This window comes from Hermetia illucens, chromosome 1, assembly GCF_905115235.1.
Source record: "Hermetia illucens chromosome 1, iHerIll2.2.curated.20191125, whole genome shotgun sequence".
Taxonomy (NCBI): domain Eukaryota; kingdom Metazoa; phylum Arthropoda; class Insecta; order Diptera; family Stratiomyidae; genus Hermetia; species Hermetia illucens.
The window spans coordinates 165,129,671-165,155,841 of record NC_051849.1 but is presented as its reverse complement, the minus strand read 5'-3'; the positions used below and the strand labels follow the sequence as shown (position 1 = coordinate 165,155,841).

Below are 26,171 nucleotides of genomic sequence, written 5' to 3'. Positions count from 1 at the left end.
GGTAATCATGACATTACTTGATAAATAAACTTCGCTTAATCAAAATCCGAGAAATATTGTCCAGTAATTCACAACTAGCTTCGACTTGCTCTCACTTTGTTGATAATTACAATACATTTTTTCACCAAAGTTCCCAATATTGTCACTTATATTATGTCCCACATTGTAATATTTTTAAAACAAGCTTTAGAAAGAATTTCAAGTAAATTTCTAAAATATAGTACAATGCTTTGATAATGCTATATTTGAGAGAGAATTTAAATGGGATATATTTTAACAAGTACTAATTGAGCCCTTTCCTTTCACAGACAAACAGGCGTTAAATCAATTTTTACACAAAACTCTAAAAAGCAAAAAGGCGTTAGAAATAGCAAATATAAATATCTGGATGACCTCCATTTTTACGAGGATGAAGCATAAAACATGCAATATTCAGTGGATAGAAAATAGAACCTTTCAATAAACTCATTGTTTCTGTAAAAAAGCAGATCAGCAACTCACTGTATACATATGTATATGCAAACCGTGTTTTTACGTAGATTGCCTAACTGAATTATTGAAATATATAGAATAATAATTCTCTATAAAAATTTCAACGCGAAGAAAATTTTACTTTCAAATTTTTAGTATCTTTTGAGTACAAATTTACATAATTTGCCACTTTATATTGCATTTCATTGTATTCCAAAATATGAATGCTTAATTAAAAGTTTTGAGATGGAAGATGAAGGAAAAATAACCTATACTTATCTTACAATAGACTCTTTATGCTATGCAATTTTGCAAATTATGAAATTAATAAATATCACCCGTTTATCTACACACTCGTCATATATGTATCTATATATGTATGTATAAATGTTGAAACAAAGACTGATTTTCATTACGTTGAATCAAATTGAGATTTTCAATCAATATGAATTTCAACTATGTGGATCTTATAAAAGACACAAAACAAGAAAGGAATATGAAATGTTCTCAAACCTACTCAATCATCACCACCCAATGTTACCCTATTCAACCGCTTGCCAGACAATGTCATTAAAGTTGTTTTTATATAGGAAAATGCGCACCAGAAATCCTGTCGCCAGTTCGGCAAACTACCCAACTATATCCATAGAAAATTAGGTCACATAGTTTCCCCATCGTATGCCGTAAGAAAAAGGACACTGTGTCACCAGCACGAAAGCTACAAGGGAGTGGAAACACATTATTTTTATGGATTGAAACTGATTGACCATTTCTTTCGTCGTAAACAATTTTCATTGTTTGGATGTTTTGTAACTGACATTGTGACAGGTTGGTCTCAGTTTTCGATACTGGTATTTACGTTCGTAATCTTTTATTATAAATACTTGACATCATTAGGCAATATCTAGTAAAAATAAAATGACATGTGCACATATATGTATATATTTACAAGCGAAATAGTGATGTGGGAACTGATGAATATCGACTTTTGGTAACCACTACATATAACCAACGAATTCTCGTCCGCAGGATACAATTTTAACTACCGTCTCTCCTAGGTCAAATCGCAGACCCTCAAATCGACTAGAATACATTCATATAGTTTTCGGAAAATCATTCTACTCTGTTCAAAATTTCCAACAGAAATTAATAATGAGCGCAATAAATTTGCTTAATCAAAAGATATCACGAATTAACAAGTTTGGAGAAAAAAATATCCTCGTAGATCCCAAAGAGGAAGTTAATAATGAGGGTTGAGAATTATTGAAGTATGCTTGTAAGAAAATTGATAAATATAACGATATAATTTCAAAACACTTTTTTTCACACATTTTCACATTTTTTCATGGGTCAGCTAATGTGCGACATCCCGCTTCGATACAAATCCCACTGTTACCAGTGAGATTTGGACCGATAATTTGAAAGCTTCGCGACTCCAACCAGATTAAATCTTTGACCGAGCCAAATGGCGAAACCGATGAGCCGGCCCCGTTTGAGAAAAGGACAAAGAGTTGAAGAAGAAAAAGAATGATCCTGTTTTTAATGTAACAGTAACAGTCTTCGCGGAAATTATCTAACAGGAAAACGGGGAACCTACACACACGGACGGCGGTGATACGAACCCATGCGCTCGAAATCGAAAACTTCACCAAGGGGAGGCTCTGGATCATAATAGGAATACTCACTGCTACAAATACCACTGCCTGCAGATGCAGAGGAAAATGGCGAAACCTCCAGTGCCTGGCATTTCTGCTAAATAGATTAAGGGGACCTAGGAAATTATTCAAAGGGGCTTATTTTCGTTTACTTTTTGAGATTTTTGTAGTGGGGAGAATTAATTGGAATTCGGTCAAATTTATGCATTATATTAGTCATGGTTCGAACGACTTGAAGAATTTGTAGAAATAACTTGAGCTAAAAATAACAACCGCTGAAGGCCGTAACTAGAGTTCTCCAACTGAAATCAAAAAGGTTTTAATTGTGCATTACTAACTCATTTTCTAAAAATATGAACCTAAATGCAACCGAAAATAATCAAAATTATGAACGTTGCAGCTGCTAAAAAAATTCAATTATCACCATTCTTCCTAAATTTTCCAAATAAAAGCATCTCTAAAAATATGATGGCAAGTCAAAGGTTAGTTCATAGCTGCAAATTTCCTAATGATCGGTTCATTACTTCTTGAGTTAAAAATCCTGCAAATGTCATTTTGAGAAAAACGCCTTCCATGAAATTCTTTGAAAATGGAAATGAAGATATTTCTACCTTTTATTTACAAAAATACATACAGTAACAGCAAATGCCAATGCACTCTTAGAAGAGACTAGCGCCAAGTAATTTTAAATACCCTATTTACTGCCGCTAAAAGATTGCCGCTAAAGATTTGAAATTTTTAGACTATACTCCGGGATAGTTGACAATCTGTGCAATAGGAAAAATTCGATTCTGATTTTTTTTTATAGACCGTTAACTTTCAGAACGAAATTCGTGTTCCCTTAGATTTAGATTTTAGAGAATTCTAGTTACGACCTTCATCGGAATAATGTCGCGTAACTTTTTAGGGTTTTATGAACCATTCAGATATCTGCTTAAATAAAGTTTATAATAGTTTATTACCATGTTTTAGAAATTTACCAAAAATCCCCCTTAATTTCATCCTATACAATACAATACAATACAAAATTGGGTATGGTTATAATATAATGCATAATTTTAGAAAGTGTGGAAAAAAATTCAACTATTATTAACAAAGTTATAGAAGGTTAAAATTGTGTAATTCTTGTGAATTTGCACTCATACACGTGTATGACGTGATCGTCAAGTCAAATCAACTCATATGATGGGCGGAGTTGGAGTTTGGAAATGCATATACAAGCGAATGAACACAAAACCTTTATACCAAACAGGCCAGCTTCCGGTATTCGGACTTGTTTGTTTTTGCCTTCAATTTTTCATAAAAATTTTTAAAAGTTCTTCGAAATAATATAGTGACCGAATTTGATGGAATTCCAATTAATTTTTCCCACTAAAAAAATCCCAGAAACTTAGGTGAAAATATATCTTCTAAGATAGTTTTCCCCCTGAGGAGGGTTTTCCTATGCTACGCCCGATGTTTCGACGTTTTTTTTTGAATTTCTTGTTCATGAAAAGAAACCTTTTTAAGGTTTTATGTTTACATAAAAATGGGTAATAGCGCCACCCAATTTCGATTGAGGCAGGAAGGCAATGAATCAATTTTGAAAATTCTGCCAGAAATAATGGAAGGGAGATTTCAAACCTAGTAAACAGGCATGCAGGTATGCTCGGTAAACTCTAAAAGGGATTTCAATCAAGAAAGTATATGAAAGTAGATATGATTGTGTTTCAACAAGCCATCTGACTGGATTGATTTTTCCACTGAAACACCAAAGTAGTGTAATAAGCAAATTCAATCTGCAAAGTCAAACTACAAAATTGGTTGAAAAAGTTTTTAGAACTCGCCTTGAATCTCATATATAACATATGACATATATATGACGTCTCTCGAACTACATCACTACGATCTAATATTAATGAACACCACGATGTTAAACATACAACAGTAAAATATATTTTCTTAGATGCTACAAAAGCAAAGCAAAATACGTGCAAATGAAAAACCTCGTTTTTACATACATATATATGTAACATATATGACCAGCCGGGTGTGAAGTGATCAACAGAGTTCCCGAATTTTTAATAAAACATCAATTGGAGGGTGGTGGAGGTGGTTGAGGAAAATGAAAGAAATCAAAAATTAACATTTAAGATCACTAATATGTATTGTGCTGCAATTTGACCATGCAAATTCTAGGGCCGGTATACAATATATCGGATCGAATACGGAAAATTAACAGCAGGTTTAAAGTCCGAGCCAATCGACAATGTGATAGATACTACACTTGAGCCGATGTATTTTCAATAAAATCTATAAAATCACCATGGATTATAGATTAAATAAACCTCCACTAAAAAAACATGAACCGAAAGGTTCCAATAAAATTGGGTTACATTTTTTAGTATTATTTTATTCTCGTTGAAAAATCAAAAATGATATCTCTTTTTCAAAGCCTCCAAACTACACTTGAAATGACTACACCCCTTGAAAATTTATTTTCACATTATTCAATATCATTGATCTTATAAACCACAAATTACAAATCAAATATTTAAAGCGTAATCCTCGACAAAATGTTTCCCACAGAAAACATCTCCATAAAAATGTTTGGGTGCAATTAATTCGAGGTTCAACGTCTTTTCTGCTCTTTCCGCTTCAGATATTTCTAAATAATTAAAAATCTAAAACGTTACCACCGTCCACGCACCCAAGTAATATTCGTGCTACTTGTTCAATCAATTATTCAATGAATGCAACCAACCAATCTGAAGTGTTCATCTTCGTGTTAATAAACTTTTAAAATATCAATTATAATCCAACATTCCATTCCGACTAATATAAGAAAAGACAGACAGCTATCGCGGTTTTATCAAACATAAGCAAAGTATCTGCGGATTCTTATTTGGCGTACAGTACATTAGTTTTGTACAGATACATAGGGGAAACGGGTCTGAAAAACAGCTGAGGTTGTTTAATGATTACTAAAAAATGCATACTCCATAGTACTTGGGAGATATGGTGGGCTGCAGATAACTTCAACAGATATCAGCGGGCCATTCAAAAATACTTGCTTAAATTAGACTCAAAAGTGAATTAACAAAAAGTCCAGCTACACTTTCGTATTCCTACTAATGATATAAATGTAACTGGATTTTTGAAACATTGTGAGTGGAAAATGGGTGCTAAATCTAAAGCAACATTGATTTTATGGAGTACACCAATATTGTACAGATTGCAAAGTTTTTATATTCGGTATGAAGATATGAAATACTTCAAATTTACAATGGTCAGTAGAAACATCTATTGAGGATACGATCAGACGCAGGAAAAGAATTTTATGTTATTAACCCCTTTTAAAATATGGAAATCGTTCATTGGTAATAAGGTTTTAAATTCTTACCCTTAATCGCCATTAATGTATATTTCTACTTCTGTTCAATAAGCCTCGAAAGTTAACTGTTTGGAATGCTCGAAAAACTCTCTAAAAAATATAAAGGTATTAAGTTTTAAGCTTTCCGCACGACCGTGTGGCCTAATGGATAAGGCGTCGGACTTCGGATCCGAAGATTGCAGGTTCGAGTCCTGTCACGGTCGAAAGCAAGTTTTTTTTGCCTTCTCGCGCTCTAGATGCAGGCGCAGTTTTTTTCAAATATGTGTCCATTTTTTTAATCATGAATTGTCAAGATCAATATGTAACGTAAATACACCATAAAAAGTAATATTAGAGAAGGTCGGGCAGGCCAAACATTGTAATAGCCACCCGTTTTTTTAAATATTTAATTATGGTTCATAAGCTACATTTAGGCTAGTAATAAGAAATAACCGAAAATGTCAACAGAGCGGTCAATTCCTAAAAAGAATGGAAATTCTTTTGTTTCTGATAGCTTCAAACTGCAGTGTCCGCTGCCCTCAGGACATATGAATTATGTATTCTTTCATTTTAATTTTTACTGGACTGGCACGGAAACTGCATTCAGTGGCTCACATCCTCTTCGATTTTCCTACTACATACCACTTTCATCATTTTCATAATCGAGCGTCGCTTCCTTCCACACAAGTTGTTACATTCGCAATATTTGTCGAGTTTTATTCTAAACATTTTATCCTAAAACCCTCCTCAACTCCAAATATAATAATTAACAAATTGCCACCAAAACAGTTTTTGACCTTTTGTCATTTTGTTCTAATGCTGTGTATGCCATGTTTCGCCTCACGAGCAATTGAATGCATTAGGGCCAAGCTCAAGGTAGTGTGCAGGTCTGTATAAACATATTTTTCTAGATCTAGTGGTGGTAGCACCCTGTGCATTGTACATGGGCTTAACACCCAAGTGGCTGAGTTGATCGACTGACTAAACGAAATTATGCAGCTGTTTTTATTGTCGATTATGTTTTAAAGAGGTTTGCTACTTTAAACCTAGGAACGGAAGAAGTGGACTTCATAGAAGGCAATAAGTTTGAGGAGTGAAAAAACAAGATTGTCTTTGTTTTTTATATCAATTCTAATTGTGAAGTGCCTTAAACCTAAAACCCCCCGCAGACGTGGAAAAAAGCCTAGAGGTTCCAAACCCCAGACAATTTTACTGGAAGTTTAGATTTTTACTACTGAGCTAATAGACTCTTCACTGTTCTTTTCTTGTTGATCTTTTTTTGTTGATATGAATATCAACCCTAACTTCTTTTTCGGCTAAACACATCGATGGTTTTCTTTCAACCCCGAGTGTCTTTAGTGCTTCCTGTTCACTCCTTAGTGGAGCATAGGACATCTAAACAGTCAAACTGTGCTTCAGTTTCACTATTATCACACCTAACGCTGTAAAAGCGATAAGCTCATAGCAGCAAGACAAGCACAAGACGAACGCAGATACTCATAACGACTGGGATTCGAACCAAGAGCAGCGAGATTAAAAGGCTGACCGCCTCACCATTGCACAGTAGTGTCTTAGTAACTTCTTTTTCTTCTAAAATTAGGTAGGCATAGTTCCCAGTGTTTTGTTTGTATTTTCATTCATCATCATCATCATCAACGGCGCAACAACCGGTATCGGGTCTAGGCCTGCCTTAATAAGGAATTCCAGACATTCCGGTTTTGCACCGAGGTCCACCAATTCGATATTCCTAAAAACTGTCTGGCGTCCTGGTTTCCGTCATCGCTCCATCTTAAGCAGGATCTGCCTCGTCTTCTTTTTCTATCATAGATATTACCCTTATAGACTTTCCGGGTGGGAATATTCTCATCCATACGGATTAAGTGACCCGCCCACCGTAACCTATTGAGCCGGATTTTGTCCACAACCAGACGGTCATGGTATCGCTCATAGATTTCGTCATTGTCCATACTTTAATTGTTATCATTTATGTGAACGTAACTCCTTGAGAATTATCTGGGTTGCTGGTAAGAAAAGCAAGAATTATCTTCTTCCTCCTAATTCCCTTTTTATTTCCATAGGGATATCCCCATATTTTACGTTTGGAGTATGCCGAGGCAGAAGCAAGTAGAACCATATAGACCGCCCCTCGACCACTTCTGAAACACAAGAAACATCGAATGAGGATGCAATCCGTCCTGGATTTTTCCTCTTTCATCGTGAATCGCAGGTCTTGACATCTCCGTTAAGCAATTTTTGGCCGTTCGTTAAACTTTGAGGGATTTTAGATTAAAGTACAAAAGGAAAGTACCATGATTTTAGATACATAACACATAGGCGTGGGGAGGAATGAAGTGTCCAAAAGATCTCGCCTATATTCCCGCCACTAACTATTCAAGAGAAATGCAAACGGGTGACCATATTCAATGTGGAAGATCAACTGAGTCAATCGTAACATCAGTGTTCATTATAAGGTCTCCCTTCAACTTCCGCAGCCACCATTGGGCGAACCATTAAATCGACAATTTTTGTAGAAATTCGATTCAGCACGACTTGCTCATTCCGAAAATCAGCGTCTTGCTCGAGATTAATAATAAAACTCTCACAATAATCTGCCCAAGTAATAGACAGCTTTCAACTCCAAGTAGTAACGAGGGAAAGTTTCTACTACACATTTTCTAGATGGGTGATAATCCCTAGTGAAACTTCAGCAACTGTACTCCTCACTATACAGCAGCCCATCTAAGATCCCTCACCGCTGAGCCCCGTCTATTACACTGTTTTCGCTATTCATAGCAGATGCAGGTCTAGCTATTAAATTAACCGTGGTGCTCCACTCCCCCCAAACAAATTACATAATCAATTAAATTTTGCTGAAGTCTCTTCATCCCGTCCCTCCCCAAAAACTTCTTCAATTTATTTTGGAATGGAAAGAGTCCTATGAATCGGATCAATTGGAAATAAACTTCTTTCACGACAACAAACCCGCCTTTTTAGATAAAATCCTGAATTTCTCCGAACTGACGGTCTCACCCAGGGTAGAGACAACTCATCAGGCATTGCTTCACCACTCCCCTAGGAGCAACGTAACGAAATTGCCAGAGTTTCTTCGATACCCTCATGTACAATATATTCACAAGGAGGAGGTTTATGTGTAAATAACATTCAAGACCAAAACCGCACAGTTCAGGCCTAAGCCAGATGAGGCAGAACTAATTTGATTTTGAAATTGAAATGCTAGTTTCGCATCTACCAGATACGTTCAGAAAGTAAGTAACTATTAACTACTATTGAAAACAATGGTGGTGGTTAAACGGGGATGAATTCCGCCAGCTTGTTCACGTATTTCCCCACCTCCCCCTTGAACAGGTGGTAATTTGAAGGCGCCAAGTCAGAGAAATGTGGAGTTGTTCGGAGTGTTCAGTCCATACTGACCGTGTAAAGTCTGAAATTGTCGTGCAACAGACAGATCCCTTTGTCAGCATGCCTTTCCTTTTACCCAATCTCCATTTCCAAATTCTCATCCAAGTCTCATCCTAAGCTAGGTATTCAATAAAAATTATGCCTTTATAGTCCCAAAACACGGACGTCATGATTTTTTTGTTTGAAGTTGGGGTTTTGATTTTTTTAGCGGAAGATAAAAAGGTTTAACGCCACTATTGAGGTTGTTTGCTGAATTTAAGCATGTAGGGGGCAACCCCAATAAAAAGTTTTATTCTCATTAGAAATCTAAAGTTTTCCCTTTCACAACAAGGTAGCAGATGACGGTGAGGATTTCGCAGTTGGCAGATTAGATTGACATTTTTCGCAGGGTAAGAGTTTCCAACATATTAACCTCAAATTGGACTCATTCAAGTGAAGGAATCAGACTGCTGCCTGGGGCTGAGAGTCCCAGCATATCCAAACTCTCCGGACATGCCTCATACTTAATGACAGACACTGACCGATTGGGAAAGAACTGTCACATTGCTCTCAGAGCGGTGGTGAGGATGTTTCTGATCAGCTACCTCTAACCTAGACCACAGTATATTTAATAGGTAGTATTGACATTCAATGGTCTCTGACTTGCGAATGAATTGGAGAAGCTTACATATCGTATGCACTAAACACAGGTAGATACTGCTAGATGTTAGCGCCTATGACGTGTACTGATAAGCACAGTTTCAAAGTATTTCCACTGATATGCCGCGGCTTTGGGCGCTATGCTTGCTCCATGAAAGTTTGTAATTCAGAGTTATGCTTACACTTTTTACTAAGACCTAAGAATAACATATTTAACTCCTGTTCCTATTAAGAATAATATCACTGAATAAATTAATATATTTCCAAATTCAAGCAGGAAGACTCCAGAGGGCCATATTTCGGAAACCGTAAGAATTAGCAGTTGGGTTTAAAATTAACGCAGAAATATCAAACCTGAATACAAAGTCCAAATCTAAATTTTAATTTGACTGCGTCTTTAAGAAAAATATGGAGGAAATGTTGACAATTTTGGACATTGGTTAGAAAAACTATAAAGAGGAAAAGCTTTATCAAAACTAACATAGTACAGTTTAACAAGACTTTCAATTAAGAAAAATTATTATAATAATATATTATCCATTATTTAACGAACAGTTGAAGAAGATACGAAAAATCGAGTTAAAACCGTGGATCTATAGGATTTATTTAAAAGACCAAAAAGATAGTAGAAGTAATATTTTCAATTTTCGGCTACTATCCCCTGTAAATCACAAATTGGAGAAGTTAATAATTTGCCGTTTCCATTAGCCCAGCGAAGATTAGAAGAAGCTCATCATTTTCCACATGATGATTCGCTTAAATTGTTTCCGGTCGATGAGCATCCACTATAATGGAACAAAGATCTTTACGGTACGCGCCTTGACAGTTATATGAAAATTACTAATTGAGATCATTAAAGAAATTATGAAGACAATACCGTTTTTCTTTCACTGGGTAAAGGCCTCATGGAATTTTCATGCACCAAAGCGTCCAAATCTAGTTACGCCAAAGTGGACAGTTTTAGGGGCTCCAAATGAAGAACAATCAAACTTTCAAAACAGAAGACAATATACATACGATATAATGGTATAAATTCATGAAAAACCGTGTCTAACAAAGCATCTATTATGTATTATACATGCTTGTACGTAATTACTTAGTTGCAAATACTCTTTTCTGCACAATGGCATGGCCAATGAGTAACCTTGATAACACATGATCTCTGCCGAAAATACCTGAAAAACTTTGCCGAGCAATAACAGGTATCCAAGCATTTTCTTTGACCTTGATCTTGACTCAAAAACTCACCATTTCAAACTCGTTTAAAATTCTTGAGGAAATATATAAGAAATGATTTACAATTATGGACTTTTTTTACATCAGGCCGTTCAGCAAATTATTTCAGCGAGCCAATGAACTTTAGCGCACGAAGTTGCCTCAATTTATAAGATTTGAACTCATGTACAAAGATATAATTGCAATGAATGGGCAAAGTTGATTTTTCATAAATTTTGAACATTTTCTTGGATTTCGATTTCGATTGATCTGAAAATGTATATTTGTTATGTATGCATTCACGCACACAAATTAAACAGCGAAATATCATTGAATGCTGGCTGAAAAGAGCGATAACAGGGTTCGCATTATCTTCTGAACTGATAGCAATTTCTAATATAACTCGCACCTATACCAATTATTATATTACTTTGTTTTATCTATCTACGGTATGACTAAAGATAGGAACCCAGACTTCTAATCGATTTAAGTGAAATGTAAACACTACAGCCAAAATCCTAGTCGTAAGTAGAATCGCAGTGAAACAATCTCACTGGAAACTATATGTTAACATCGCACCGGTGCAGAGCTTTATCTTATCTGTGACACCTGTTACTAAATGATAAAATATTGTGGAATTCACATGAAAAGTTATCTATATCGCTTTGATACTTGGACAAATATTGATTAAATCGGATAGTAACATGTCTTTGTAAAAATAAAAGTTTGAGTTCTTTAATAATCATCGGAACAAAGCATTTAGTGACAAAACTGATATCAATCATCGTGGACGATTTCTTTCGATATTTCACAGAAATGATTTTGAAGTTTAAGTAATTAAAAGTAAACCATCGTTTTCGAAATTTTGCCTGAATAAAGTTCAATCGTGCTTGTTACCTTTATTATACGAGGACTTGATTTCATGCATTGTTTATTTTTGGATCACGCTTTATAAAATTAAGAAAGATACAAGGCACAATAGGCCACTTTCAATTCGTTAACCAACTTCTGGAATGGTCACGTTGTCGAAAGATCCCTTTGGATCTTGTTTTTGTATAGACCGTACAAATCATTAATTCAGTGGAAATGGATACCATTCTTAGCGGCCTAGCCTGCTAATATATTGATAAAAAGAAAAAACTTAACCAACGGTTATTCTACCTTAATGCCGCTTTTTTACGGTCTGCTTCATCGGCCTTTCTGAATTTTCAGCCTTCAGATTAACATGTCCATGGATATCTAACCAGTATGCCAACGAAGTGTGACTCCGATCACACTACACAGATATCCATTAATGAAAACTTGGTGGTCAAGTAGAAAATGGCACCTTTCATGCGCTGCTCCCATACAGCAGTACAGGAAGAATATTTGCAAAAAACAGCCTCATCTTGATAGTATTGTTGATATTTGCACTTCCACATTCTGGATAAAACAGCAAAGGCAATTTTTTCCACCAATCCGATTTTCATTAGGTGATATCTGAGAGGGTAGTATCCCATTTAACGCCATACCAGGATTTCATATCCTCCATCTTAGTACTCATATAAATGGTTGTTATGTGATCCCAAAATGGGGCATAGCACGTCAACTATGTCCCCGCGTTATTATTTTCGTTTGTTGAAATGTACTTCAGTTTCCCCCAGAAATTCCCAAGAAGCTTGCACAACTTCTCCACTGTAATGCGCCGTGCAGCTTTAGTGGACATCTTGGAGTAGTGGATAAGCACAGACAGCAAAGGAGTTAATACAATTCTTTAATGAACGGACTGCCCACTGCCACTTCCTGTTTCTGATCAATACATCCATGAGATGCCATACCATAATCAATCATTTCACTTTCTTCCTGCTTCTGGTTGCTTGCCCTATAATTACCAAGTCTATAATGTATTAATCTTTACACTTCCTAGGCCCTGGTGAACCTCTCTTCTCCTCGGAGAGAATCTCGAGGTCAGCAGTTGGTTGACTTTGCTAGCAGTAAAAATTTCACTGTGTCCTTCATCGAGTTGTTCACAAACGGACGTGAGTTTCGGCCTTCAATTTCAGTTGTTACCTTCAACAAAATAGAGCACGTTTTAATTGACAAAAAGGCTACTGTTAGCATATTTGGTGGGACAAATTGCGATTCAGAGGCAGACCCACTAATAAAGGCAAACTATCGCTGCCGCATAGCGAAACGTATAAAGTGTAAGAAACGCACGTGAAAGCTCGAAGTGGACAACTTGAAGAGTAACTCGGTGGAGACGGAATATACGGCGAAATTTACTACACAGTTCGAAAATATTTCATATCAATAAAGAAACTTTTGAGACAAGGATACAAGCCACACACCAAACTCTATAGGGACAAAGAACGAAACATTATTAATAAGCTAGTCTATATTGAGACAAGATGCATTCCATGCTTCAAAAAGTTGCAAAGTTGCCCTCCATCGGATACCTCGACGCAAACAATCATCTAGCCCCATACGAATAGAGGGGTAACAAAATTTCTGATGTTGATGGGATACCGGCTATGAAAAAAAGACGGAGCGTAATTGACAAGGGGGGGGGGCACTCCTCCCTTCTTTCCAGCCAATATCAAAACTAATACCTACTCCGGAAACCACAAATCGAGAGCTTTAATTTAAATACTATACCATAAAAAGGTAAACTGACTCTTACATGTATATTTCAGGATCCAGATCTTACATGTATACTCGAGGATCCAGGAAAGCATCCAATCTGACGAAATGCAACGCAATAAACTCCATGCTCAGTGGTTAAATGATAGTAAGGATCACAGGGTGACACCGTGATCTGCTACACGGCTAGCATAAATTCTGTGAAACGTCTCTTGTATCTGAGCGATCGAGTTCTACCTCCACCTCCACGCGGTGACCACTAGATGTTTTGCCATAAAAACAGCAGACGGAGGGGGGTGAAGGCGGACTTTCCGCGCTCTCAAACGGAAAAAACTATCCAGATCGGCCCTCCTGGTAGGGAGTTGAGCAAAGCGCTGACAACGTTTTCTCGAAGAATATCAACGTGTCCAGGGACCCAAAATACAGCCTCAGATTGAACAAATCAAACGGCAACGTAAAATGGACTACTCTTTTGGGTCTTGAAATGTGAAACCCCATTTTCCGACAGATGCACTGCGAGAGCTTCTCCAGGAAGTATCCCGTAACAACATTAGCATCCTCGCGCTCCAAGAAATGAAATGAAAGTAAATAATTACGGACCTTACATAATATTTACCAGTGGCAAAGAGCGAGGAAGCAGAGAGTTCGATGTCGCCTTTATCATAAACAACACATTTAGGCAGCTAGTAACTAATTTCAAACCGATTAATGAATCCGCTTCAAAATGAAGTTTTTCAATGTGTGGCTATACTGTCATGCACCAACGGAAGACAAAGATGATGTCATTAAAGACAAAGTCTACACACGACTGGAGAGTTTTTGACGGGTTACTCGCCAATGAAATCAAACTTTTATTGGAAGACGGAAATTGGCAACGAACTTTTCCATAGAGTCATAACAAGGGTGCAGAACCTCCATAATGAAATAAACGATAATGGCCAAAGACTCATCGACGCCAACAGCAAAAACTTAGTCATAAGCTTCACCTGCTTCCCCCATAAGAGCATACATAAAATGACGTGCGAATCACCAGACGGGCAGACATTCAATCAAATCGATCAAGTCCGCTTCGAAAAAAGAGTTACTTCAAACATTTTGAACGTGAGAACTCTACAAGATGCTACAAGCTGACTCGGACTATTTCCTAGTTAGAGAGAAATACTGTTGTCGAATAGTCAAAAACAACCACAGGAGCCTAATTCCTAAAATCAATTTGGAATAGTTGAAAAATGACACGGCCAAAGTGGCTTACGTGCACAGATACAGCCCTACCTCATGCTGTTCCTCAGGAAAGTAGTGACGAAATGTGACGAAAAATTAGGGATGGTATCCACAGTGCAGCTGAAAACACCCTGAGGCGTGTAGAACGGAGAACCGTAACGAATGGTTCAATGATACCTGCCTGGAAGCGGACCGTGCCGACTACTAATTGAAAGACGAACCCGAGCGAAAAAGGCAAGCATCACGAATTAAGGCAGTTCGCTAAAAAGGTATGCAGACGAGAACAACGAAAAATCAATGAAAACAAAATGTTAACATTTGCCGACAGTTTGAAGAAGAACGAGCTACGAGTGGCATTCAGCACAATAAAACAGATGAAGATAGGTTTTAATCCGCCAACTACCCTTTGTAAAGATCAAAGTGGCAATATTATCAGCGACGCGACTCAGATAAAGGCAAGATGGGTTCAGTATTTTCAAGACCGCCTGAACCCAACGATAACACATTTCCACCCTTTTGCCATTCCGAATGACCCAGACGGGGAACAAGTTCCAACGCCCCCGACTTTGTACCAAGTAGAAAAGTGCTTGAAAAGTGTTGCTGTTGACTTCTGCCATGCATACAATAGTGTAAATGATAATGCTCTGTACATAATAAAAATCGCGCTAAAAATAAAATCCCACCGAAGATAGTGGAAGCCACAATGATTATCAACGAGGGCCAGGTAAAAATCCAAAATGAACTAACGCAAAGCTTGCTTGTCAGGGCTTAAGCAAGGGGATGGTCTCACCGCCACCCTCTTTAACTTGGTCCTCGATTACATCTTCAGGAAGGTGGTCTTCGTTGATACATCTGGTGTATCTTACTGATAAAATCCGCGCAACTGGTGGCGAACGCAGACGACGTAGATACTCTTACCGGATAGATGCTTCGTGTGAAGGAAGTGTTTGAGCAATTCGATTCAGCAGCGAGTGAAGTGGGGTTCAGGGTCAATGAATCCAAAACAAAATACATGAATCAAACTCGAAAGGCGACCGCTAGTATGCAGAACATTGCAATTGGCGAGCACCATTGGACCAATTCATCTACCTAGGAGCCCTACTCTTGAAGGACGGAAGCGAAAAACATGATATCGAAAGGAAGATTACTACAGCTCGTAAAGCACTTCAGGCTATCCTCCACATAATAAAATTAAGAAAGGTACACAGACGCAATAAACTACGCATCTACAGGATATTAATTTATCCCATCCTGCTGTATGGATGCGAGACGTGGACCTTGACGCAAATGTCGGAAACGCAGATCGATATTTTCCAAAAGATTTTCGGAGCCGGAAGGAAATGCCTAGCGAATCAGATACAATCATGAATTGTGTGAATTATATGACGACCCACCAACATGTCAATGGGCTGGCCACATCGTACGAATGCATCAGGAAAGGATTCCGAAACGAATGCTGAGAGGCAGAGCCGATGGTAGCCGACACACAGGACAAATGGACACAGATTGCAGGTCAATTTTAAGATTTTCTAATTGGAAGATGTGGTCATTGGATCAAGATAATTGAAAGCGATGCAACCGGGAGGTCAAGGCTCGACTTGGGCTATATCGCCATTGAAGAAGAAACTGCGTACTCGAAGGTCTACTTTAAAACAAATTCCTTTAGATCCTGTTCCTCACCGAGTTTAGCATGCTCGTATACCTATTATTATTTCCTGTACGAATGAAAGGAAATTTTTCAGCTATTTTCAACGATTTCTTCTAAATTTCTTCCAAATCAGATGAATTTAGGCATAGTAGAAGTTTCAAAACCATTAAAGACTGCCAGCAGCCCGATAAGTAGCTTATCATATATTATATTACTTACCACAGCTTTGATAGTTCCTCTCACTGTAATTCCAACCATCGGTGCAAAGTACATCGTCACTCCCGATTCAATTACCAATTTCGCACCATTTTCAATTTCAATATCGGTCCGCACTATGAATGGACTTTCATCTGCACGTAATATTCTTTCGCCGACAATAGATCCACCTGCCAATTCCGTCATTGGCTTATTCGCGTTGGGGTTAGAATTTGCATCATAATGCACATTGGGATCACCTGGATCAATTTCATTTAGCTTGATCTCATTTTGGGCTAGAACGCTCTGAATATTCAACACTAAACATACGGTGGCAGTAAAAGCGCCATAAAGTAAGACACGTCTAATTAGCGACGCACTGTGAGTACACTTTTTGTACTTTGCCATTTTCACTAGATTTCGGTGTTAACTTTTCACTTCTCACATTGCTTCAAGGGAGCCACGCAAGTAACGCTCATTCGTAGATTCGGAAAGAAAATTTGTGAAAAATTCTTAGAACTCACTGAACACATCGATGTTATCACAAACAAGACAAACTTTTTATTTAATTATTTTAAATTTATTTGCACTAATTTCACTGCTGCTGAGGTTGTTTAGAGATGAGATCACATATTACAATCCGTGTCGCTTTCGACGTTTTGCGCACTGTTGGAGCTGAAATATAATTCGAATTAATTTCTTTAATGACTTCTGAGAAAATACGGACGATAAATTTTGACTTTAAACTAATTATTCCGATTGCATAAAGCTGAAGAGACTAATATGAACCAGATATAGTGAAGAGTAACATTTTCTAGCCGCAGCTAGAAAAGTCGTTACTCTGCACTAACACGAATCAACGCACCATTCAAGACGACTTCTAGGACAGCTCTAAGAAAACTGCTGCAAGAAAAGCGACAAGCTGAACAAAAAGATATTGTGGATGCTCCACCACTTGTGGAGCTTGTGCTCGCTTACTATGGAACTCATCGATGGCGTCTTCATACATACAACACTTAGCAGTTCGAGATGGAGGAGATGGCTTCCATGTATGGCGCCTGTTTTAAGAAGCTTAACTAAAGCCAAGTCTTGCTTGTAACCGGTAGCAATACAACAATCAAGGAATGTCGTCTCCAACCATAAAGATACAAGCTTTACTTGGCCGTTAACTATTTCCATTTCTGTCCAGTGAGTGGTCACTATCAACAAGAAAGCAACATTGAGATGATAGTGAAATGATATCATACCTGGAATCGTTGCACTGCCGATGTACCTTTCGAAGACATAATGGAGGCTTGGAACCACGGGGAGCAGTCCAATCTCAATCAGTGAATCACAATCTGGTTATAGCAGCGGGCATGCAGGGAGTAATGTGAGGTATTCAAGTTTGCGTGCACCAATTCAATTGGAAGGAAAAGATAATGGATTCAGTATTAGTTGTAATGAGCGAAAGTATACAATGAACTTTTTTCTCCAAATACCTGTACTATTTGGCTTGAATATAACGAATTCTAAGAAAGCAGCTCGCATAGTATCCCAACTGAATAGATCTGATAGTAACGCATATAAATAAGTACATTCACAGCAGTTGGACACTAGGAGGTATATTTTTGGAGCAACCTTACATGGAAACTTGTTCTCAAGCTTTACAAAGCCGCTTAAAAGTGCCAAGTCCATATTAAATCGTGACAGTCATCATTATAGCGATGATGACGTAGTTCTACCTCCGGTTTACCTTGATGATTTCTTTTCATTCTCCCGTAACCTGAGGACTTGGTGTTGAGTGTTTTTTCTTGGTCCGTGGTAAGTGTGGTCTATTTTCAATCATCGAGAACAAATGTTCATTTATGAAGATTATGCAGTTGCCAGATGGATGAATCTGCTCATCATTTTTCTTTAAATTTTAGACCAACTAAGACCACTCTAAATTTGTGTAAAATATGGAACTCTGTTGAACTTGAACATAGATTCACAACTATCGATTAAGTAAGCCAATTTTTGAGTCTCCAACTGGCTAGTTAAATAGTGATAATCTACTGCTCCTCAATTTTCTAAGCTTCAAACATCAAGAAAATAGATCCAATCATGAAACCCCATGTTATTAACAAGTTCCCCAACATCAATCTGCAAACATTAATATAATCTGGCAGCACTCATGGGGGGCTCAAAAACTGACCAAGCTGATGACTCCGTAAATATGGAGGTGAATAGAAGATCTACTTTTATTTATTTTGTCTTCTCTCATTTCTTTGAGTCTTCCCGTCATCTATTTACCTTAAAAACAGGTAATCATCCACATAAGATCTCTTGACTTTCTAGGCTAGCAGTATTCCTACTACTTGTGTGTGTATACATAATTTGTGCTTTTAGATTACAAACTGGACTTCTTAAGACATTAGAAGCGAGTGATCATTTGCATATGTGTTTTATATTTCAAATCTATTGGTCTTCTACAAAAACTATCTATGGATACGTCCGTACTTCGGATGCAGTGCACAAACCGCTTTTATACATATACATAGATGAAACCAAAACGGGAATACTAATCTATAGTTTTTTACACCTGATCTAACGGAGAATCAACGAATTGTCTTAGCTTGCCCTTGTATGGATTAACTGACCATAACTAATGACACAACAAAGAAACCGAAAAAATTGTTTTGATTTTCTGAAGAGGAAAGTATAACCAAGTTTTTGTGAATGTATTCGAGAAACGCGGAATTTTTTTGCCAAATTTTGAAAACAATGTTGAGAAAATTGTTGGAAGTTTTTGCCGTGTTTAGCAGAATTTCATTAAAATGAATTTGATTGATGTTAGAAATCCGGGAAAAACGAAGGTTAATTACCCCCGGTGTGATCTGTAAGGAAAAGATCCTATATTCATTAGAAAATCTTATAGTTGACTACACTATTGCATGATTCAGCAAAAGGAAGGAACAAAAATTGCTATTCATCAAATCCCCTGCACTTTCATGAGACCTGCATAAGCATTTTAAACATTCTTACGTTTCTTCCTCTTCGGTAATTTTAACCTGCCCATGCTCAGCCTTATGTAAAACAGATGCCCCGTGAAATCAAAGATAAAAGCAAATAAGCAATACTCGATGAGTGTTGAGACCACTTTAAGATCCAGAAACCTCAAACCGCTTTGGTCCTGTACTCGCGTTTCCCGTAACCCCACTCAATCTTTCACCACTTCCGCCAATTTAGCTGGCATCACTGCCGATTTCCCACAAATGTCCTATGACGTATTTTGTTCTTACTTCTTACCGTGTTGATCCCTTCACATCCCACTGTTCTAAGTCGCTCACCTTTCTCTCCTTGTTCCTCCCTTCCTTCAATCATTGATGATCTTAACACCAATATCAGATCTGATCCTGATGGGCTTTCTAAACCTTTTCTTGTTTAACTCAAACAGTTCATTCCCCTCCTCTAAGCGTAGCTTTCAGTAAATGTTTCAAAGGGAAATACTTTCCATACCTTTGGAAAGAGGATCACCCTAAAATCGCTGACTTTATTGTGGCTGTGAATCCCCAACTCACTCCACTCGTGTCTTTACATAATCCTCGAGAGAAACGTCGCCACGACTTCGCTCACCCCCTAACATGACTTTGCAAAACATTGCTCTACTGCCTCCAATCTATTCAGCTTCGTTGCTGAACGACAATTGATACCAATCATTTATACTAATTTTTCTAAAGCCTCTGATTTCTTCAACCATAACGTACTCGTCTACTTCCTTGTTCCGCGGTCGCATTCTCACTCGAACGAAACCATCAGCAAACATTTTTCACAACATACAAAACGAGGGCATTTTCGTAGTTTCAACTAAATTGACAATTAATTAAAGTAAAAATAATTGAATGGCACCACCTTTCGGCCTTGGTGGTCGGTCAGAACATTATGGACTCGGATCACTATCTCGTTGGCATGGTGTTCCGAGCTCGAATAAAAGCACCGCCTAGAATCCCCTCTGACAACCACAACAAAACCCTCTGTAACAACTATAAGGGGAACTGTAGGCCGCAATAATCGTAATCAACTGGTCCTGAAGATGAAGAATTGACAAATGATCTTTATAGACAGACAGAAAAAGGAAACCTGGGAGAACCAACAATTCTATGAACACAAAAAATTCAGAGGCAACCGAACCCGGCGCGGTTTTAGAGTTTCACCAACAAGTCAACAGGGTACACCTCGATTCTCATCGTGAGACACAAAAAGCGGAATCTCACTTCCGAGCGTATGGGTATATTGAAGTATTTTGGTGAACTACTCAACGCACAACATATCGGCGAGTTGGAGGTTTCGCCAACTGAAGATGACAGGCAATTGCTGCCACTACCAACCGTGACAGGATGGCGCTGACGAATATGCGAGACCAGATAAAAGTAGTAGCATCGCTTTCGAGGCCATTCAACATCAGCACCAGTTTAAAGTGATCGTACATCCTTTGATCATGACCGTTGGCTGTAGATAAAACCCAGCTCAATAGATAGCAGGGGCCAAGCCACTTAATCCGTATGGCTGAGAATGATGCAGCCCGGAAAATATATAAGGGTAATATCTATAGTAGAAACAGAAGACGAGGCAGAGGCCAGGATGCCAGATAGTTTTTAGGGATATCGAATTGGTTGAGTTCGTGGTGGAGTCACTTCGGTAAATAAATAAATAAACACAATAAAGAGATGATGCAAAGGAGGCAGCGAGCTGGAAAGAGAGATAAATTTGTAAATACAAAAACAGAATTTTTATGAAAGAATTAGCAAGGAAAAGTAAGTAAGTAGTAGTAAGAAATGTTTGTCAAGAACCCACAGAGTCGAATCGAGAATGGAATTCGTTTGAGAAAACAAAACACCTTAGTAAAAGAATCATATACATAAATTGACGAAATGGGGGAAAACGAAAGAACGAGAGTTGAAATTCTTAAACGAATCCCCTTAAAGGAAAACCACCAAGGTGTCAAGGTGAATAAATTTGACATCCATTCCAATCGAGGTGGGTCTACATACATATTAACTCTGCCATATTACGGTGATCGGTATTCAGGTTTAGAAAAAGTGCAACTCTGCAAAGAGATCAAAGAATTATTCCCTCCAAAAATTAGTATACACAACCAAACAAGAAATGCTTACAAAGGAGACAACCCGTAAGTAGCCGAGTATGATGCGTACTTTCAAATAAGCTTCAATTCAGTACCATTTTACCAAATCAATCAAACCGCACACTGAAAACTACTACTTGATTATGTGTTCAATTTTGCAAGTTTGCAGTTTTCTTCAGTTATTTGGGACCATGTACCTCTGAATCATATGATCAACTTTGCCGAAAACCTCCAGTAAGTGCACTTCGCACTTCAACTATATATGGTAGACATATCGGAGACGTTCTCATTATCCACCATTCTGGGAAAATTATTTCCTCTACATAACAATGTTATTTGACAATCAACAACCATAAAAGGCACTGCTGACAAGAAAATCGATAGCAAACTTTCATGGGCAGCATCAATACAATGCAAGCCCGGAATAGTCTACACATGTTGATTTTCAAAGTATTGTAGTAGCAAATTGCAGAAGAAAGATTTTTTTATATCGATCGTCGTAAAATGCGTGCCGGAAGCACAACGATACTATCGTCCTCCAACTCCTAGCCACAAAACTATTCCCTCCAACAAGCTCCCTTGAATCGAACATGGTACCACCTTAATCGAAACTATCGAGCCTACTACCGCCTCTATCGTATAATCTTATACCGGATTCTGTTTCAAGAAACTTTTCAATTGAAATTATCCCAGTCACGACGGATAATTGCAAGAACGCTAATTCCTGGCTCCAAACAAGAAGCCAAAATTGTCTGCTTCTGCTGGTCTGATGTCATCCCATCTAACAAGGTCAATGAAAGAAAGATCCTGTGCCATTGGGCTTGCATATTTATAAATGAATGGTACGAAGTACATCCTCAATTAGGTCCTTCATGATTCCACACAAGCGCCGCGCACCTCTCTATTCCTAGCACTTTATTCGCCGAATGTGAAACGTCCCCCGCAAAAACCAACTTCCACAACTCCTCACTCGCCTACAATAATGATAACCGCCTCTTCGACAGGGAAGGTAAAGTAGTCCTCTATGCAGGTCGGCACCCTCATGCCCAATATGTCCCCCGCCCTAAGAAAACGTTCCAACTGCACCTCCCTCCCCATTCTTGCTCTTCTACCTCCCCTCCCCTCCGCTAACTAGCTAACTAGCTACCACAAAGCAAACAGACATCGAATAATACCCCCAGTACACTCAAGCAAATTAGACTATGAATGAAGAGTTCAAACACCACCATGGCCTACCTTACATTTTCACAATTTTATCTCCCTCACAAATAGCACCCGCAATATAGGAAAATGCTGCGATATGATTTTTTTAGGAAAACTGGTCTCCAAAAATACACTCGGCACCCATCCACGTGGTAAACTAAGTGCCACAACGGTATCGCGGTACCTTCTAGTCTAGCCAACATCCCCCATATCAAAATATCACTAAAGCACACAAACACCGCTTATAAAGCATTCTATCTCATCCTACACTAAAGCAAACCAAACCGCAGGAAGTTATGGTAAAATCTTTAAGCAGCGCTTTGCGCCAGTTTTGGTCATCCCTAACCGAAGAATTCGTCTATACATCTTCCAGTAGCGGGACAACATCTTCTAATTTCCAAAATTAAAAAAAAAATTAATTAATCGCATCCTCCTATCACTATGCTTCCTTTTAGAAGGCATTTGACATTTTTTTTGCAGATTCCTTCCACACGGCCAGCGCATCTCAGCTTTTAGATCAGAGCAAAGATCACAGCTTCCGATTTACTCTAACTGGCATAACATTTCCTATATTATTTGATTTGCTATCTACAAGTCTCGCTCTACCCAGGTATATGTCAATGTTTTCAACGAAAGGTTCAATAACTTTAGACAGAAAAAACTGGATACAGGAAAAACTTACAATAAGTCGCAAAACAGCGGCTTCGTTTTGTGTTTTCCTTAGGTGGAGGATTTTAGGTGTATGATTTCTGCATTTTTAAGTATGTAAAAAGCAGTATTCGCCACTATATTCAAAGCCTATTAAAATAATAATTCTGAAGAATATTGTATAAGAAGTGGTATATCTGCGTTAGTAGTCACCTCTACAACGAGCATTAAGGAATTCTTAGCTGGCGTATAAAAATCCACAATTGAAATAGCTTCAAAAAATGGAGAAAAGGGCTAATTTATTATTTGGGACTGAACACCCCTCGCTTATTGTCGAGTTACTTCTTAAATAGAAAAACCGCTAAAAAAGTTAAAAAATAAAACATTGTCATGTGGTCCCACATCAAAATGCTAGCAATCCCAACAACGCTTAACCTAGATGATTGAATGGTGATCGCTTTTTTCTCAGAGAGTTCCTTTCAGTAATTGTCAATGGAATGTTATGTCAAGTCTTTGAATGATTGGTAATTTTGACACTTTACCTAAGCTGGATTCGAAAGTAATTGCTCAGTAATTTGAACCTTGTAAAAATGGTCTCTCAGATTTCATTATGATACTATCACCTTATGATGTCTTAGAGTGCAGTAAATTAACCTGAAAAGCGGACAAAGCCCACAAAAAACCAATCACCTCTTGAGGCGAACTGAACCAATTTTTTACTTTTTCATAAGACGAAAAGTACTGACTGTCTGCCATTGACCGAAAGTGATGGACAGGGAATAGTCCAGATGGCGTAGTACTGTAAAATTACTTTATCCTGTCTTATGTTGCAATGCGATCGTTTATCTTCTAAGGCTCAGTTCAAATACGTCAACTGGGTTCGATGGCTATCGTCTATAGTTTCACCAAATACAGAGTATCACCTTGAAGCCTGGGCAATTTGATGGTCGACGCGGTGCCCTCTCTCAAGGTAGACGGAGCAGTAACCCTTGATTTCATATAGGTACATCAGCGTTCCTTTTCCTTAGATTTGTAGGATGAATAGATTCTAAGAACATGATCTCTTAAACTTTTTAGTGCACAGATACATTTTGAACCCTAAAGTTCTCAGATTCTGCCCGATAATAAAAATTAGGGCAATCTCGGAGAACAGTCGTATCGGAGAACTAATTAAACTCCTTCGTTTGACATCCTTCCTTTGAATGATATCTTAAATAACCATATGTACCTACCTGTACTCTGCATGTAACTTTGACTTATACGCATCACAAAAGCATGCCACATCCTGCATGAAAACAATTTCACAGACTACATATTTCCACCGAGCTTAATTTAGTGACTTTCGAGTCAATTTCGTGTGAAAGACCAGATTCAGATGAACTTATCCCGCTACCGAATGGGACTAAGGCTAAAAAAAGAAGGAAGATAAATTGAGCGTGACCTATATTAAATCGATTTTAATAAGATTCTGTTTTTCACAAAACCTTAAAAAAGGAAATATGCTGTTCTCCCTGCCTATTAAAAAACAAGATGCCGCTTATAATATTTACCCAGAAACGACGACCAGTCCCACAGCAGCCGGGAGCTGTGAGTTGAAAGCTGATTCTTAGTGTTAATATAACTTTTATTAAGGTAGCCTCATCAGTTGTAGTTAAATAACAATATCCGCCATAATATTTATGTTCCCAATTTTTACAAAGTGATACCCTTTCTCAGTATGTTGGATGTCATGTTGTGCGAGTCAACGGAAAAAGTACTGATATTGCCAGTTTATTATTCATTTCTTATTAAATCAAATCTAATCAGAAAATTTTACCACTCCGCTTTTGATTCGAAATTGAAAGTAAATATTTAATTTCAATACAACAATGACACAAGGTCGAATCAAATAATAAGCCTTAAGCTATTGGAAGAAATGTATCTTAGAGTGGACAGTCAAACAATTCTACGATTTTATCCGCTACATGTTTCGTAATAATAATTACGTGAGTCATCGAACTATACTTCTTAACTCAATAAAGTCCCCTTTCATTAACCGAAATTGACCCAATTAGCTGACCCTGGGCACCTCAATCACGCTATGCTAGTAAAAGACACCCATTCAGACGGCGTCAACTCCGACATCTATCGCAAAGATCGAATCTTTAGATATAAAACGTTCGTTGCGCATGGCACAGAATCGGTTCAATTTCATCTTTTATCTTTTTTTCGATCCCTGGTAATATGTAGATTTATTATTGCATTTATGTGAATCACCAGAGTTAGCATACATATTTTATAAATACGTTCTGGATATTTGCATTCCTTGGCAGTGCACTAATTGCGGGTGTTGTAAACATTCATACAGAAGTATCGTGTTCACTGACTTTGCCACGCTTATAAGTAATGTGGTATTAATGAGCACATTCCTTTGCTTCTATGTATGTTCTTTCTGCGTTGCTCATCAATGTTTTGAAATTTTACCGCCTAGAGAAGAAACAATAATAATTGACGGCGACGGGAAATAGGTCAGCAGAATAGTGGCTAAATGATGTAATTAGATATGTACACAAGTGCACACCTAGACGTGAATCTTTCGTAACTCAGCAAAGATAAACACATGACAATGCTCACCGATTTCTCAGGTGAACATAAGGAGCGGCTTCAATTGAAAAGCAGACAGTTTCTGGCGTCGTTTATTCATGAGCATTAGTTCGATAGTCCAACAACAATGTGGAGTATCCCCAGTAATTTAGAATACAATTCACCTCATTGGGAGGCCAGGTAATCTGAATGGGCTAC

The 26,171-nt window shown here is 37.8% G+C and overlaps 1 protein-coding gene and 1 non-coding gene across 4 annotated transcripts in view; one reads left to right on the top strand and one right to left on the bottom strand.

Annotated features, from left to right (window-relative positions):
• LOC119647081 (protein bark beetle) overlaps positions 1 to 26,171 on the bottom strand; it is a 95,336-nt gene that overhangs the window by 58,232 nt on the left and 10,933 nt on the right. For 2 of the 3 annotated variants that reach the window (XM_038047838.1, XM_038047840.1), the window contains exon 2: positions 16,460 to 17,110. In XM_038047838.1, the coding sequence (XP_037903766.1) occupies positions 16,460 to 16,843 (384 nt within the window). In that variant the 5' untranslated portion in view covers positions 16,844 to 17,110. Of the gene's footprint in view, positions 1 to 16,459; positions 17,111 to 17,300; positions 17,326 to 26,171 lie in introns of those variants that run through there. The other variant, XM_038047839.1, reaches the window with a different exon arrangement.
• Trnar-ucg lies at positions 5,630 to 5,702 on the top strand. Its single transcript has one exon. It is a non-coding gene; the product is annotated as a tRNA-Arg (tRNA).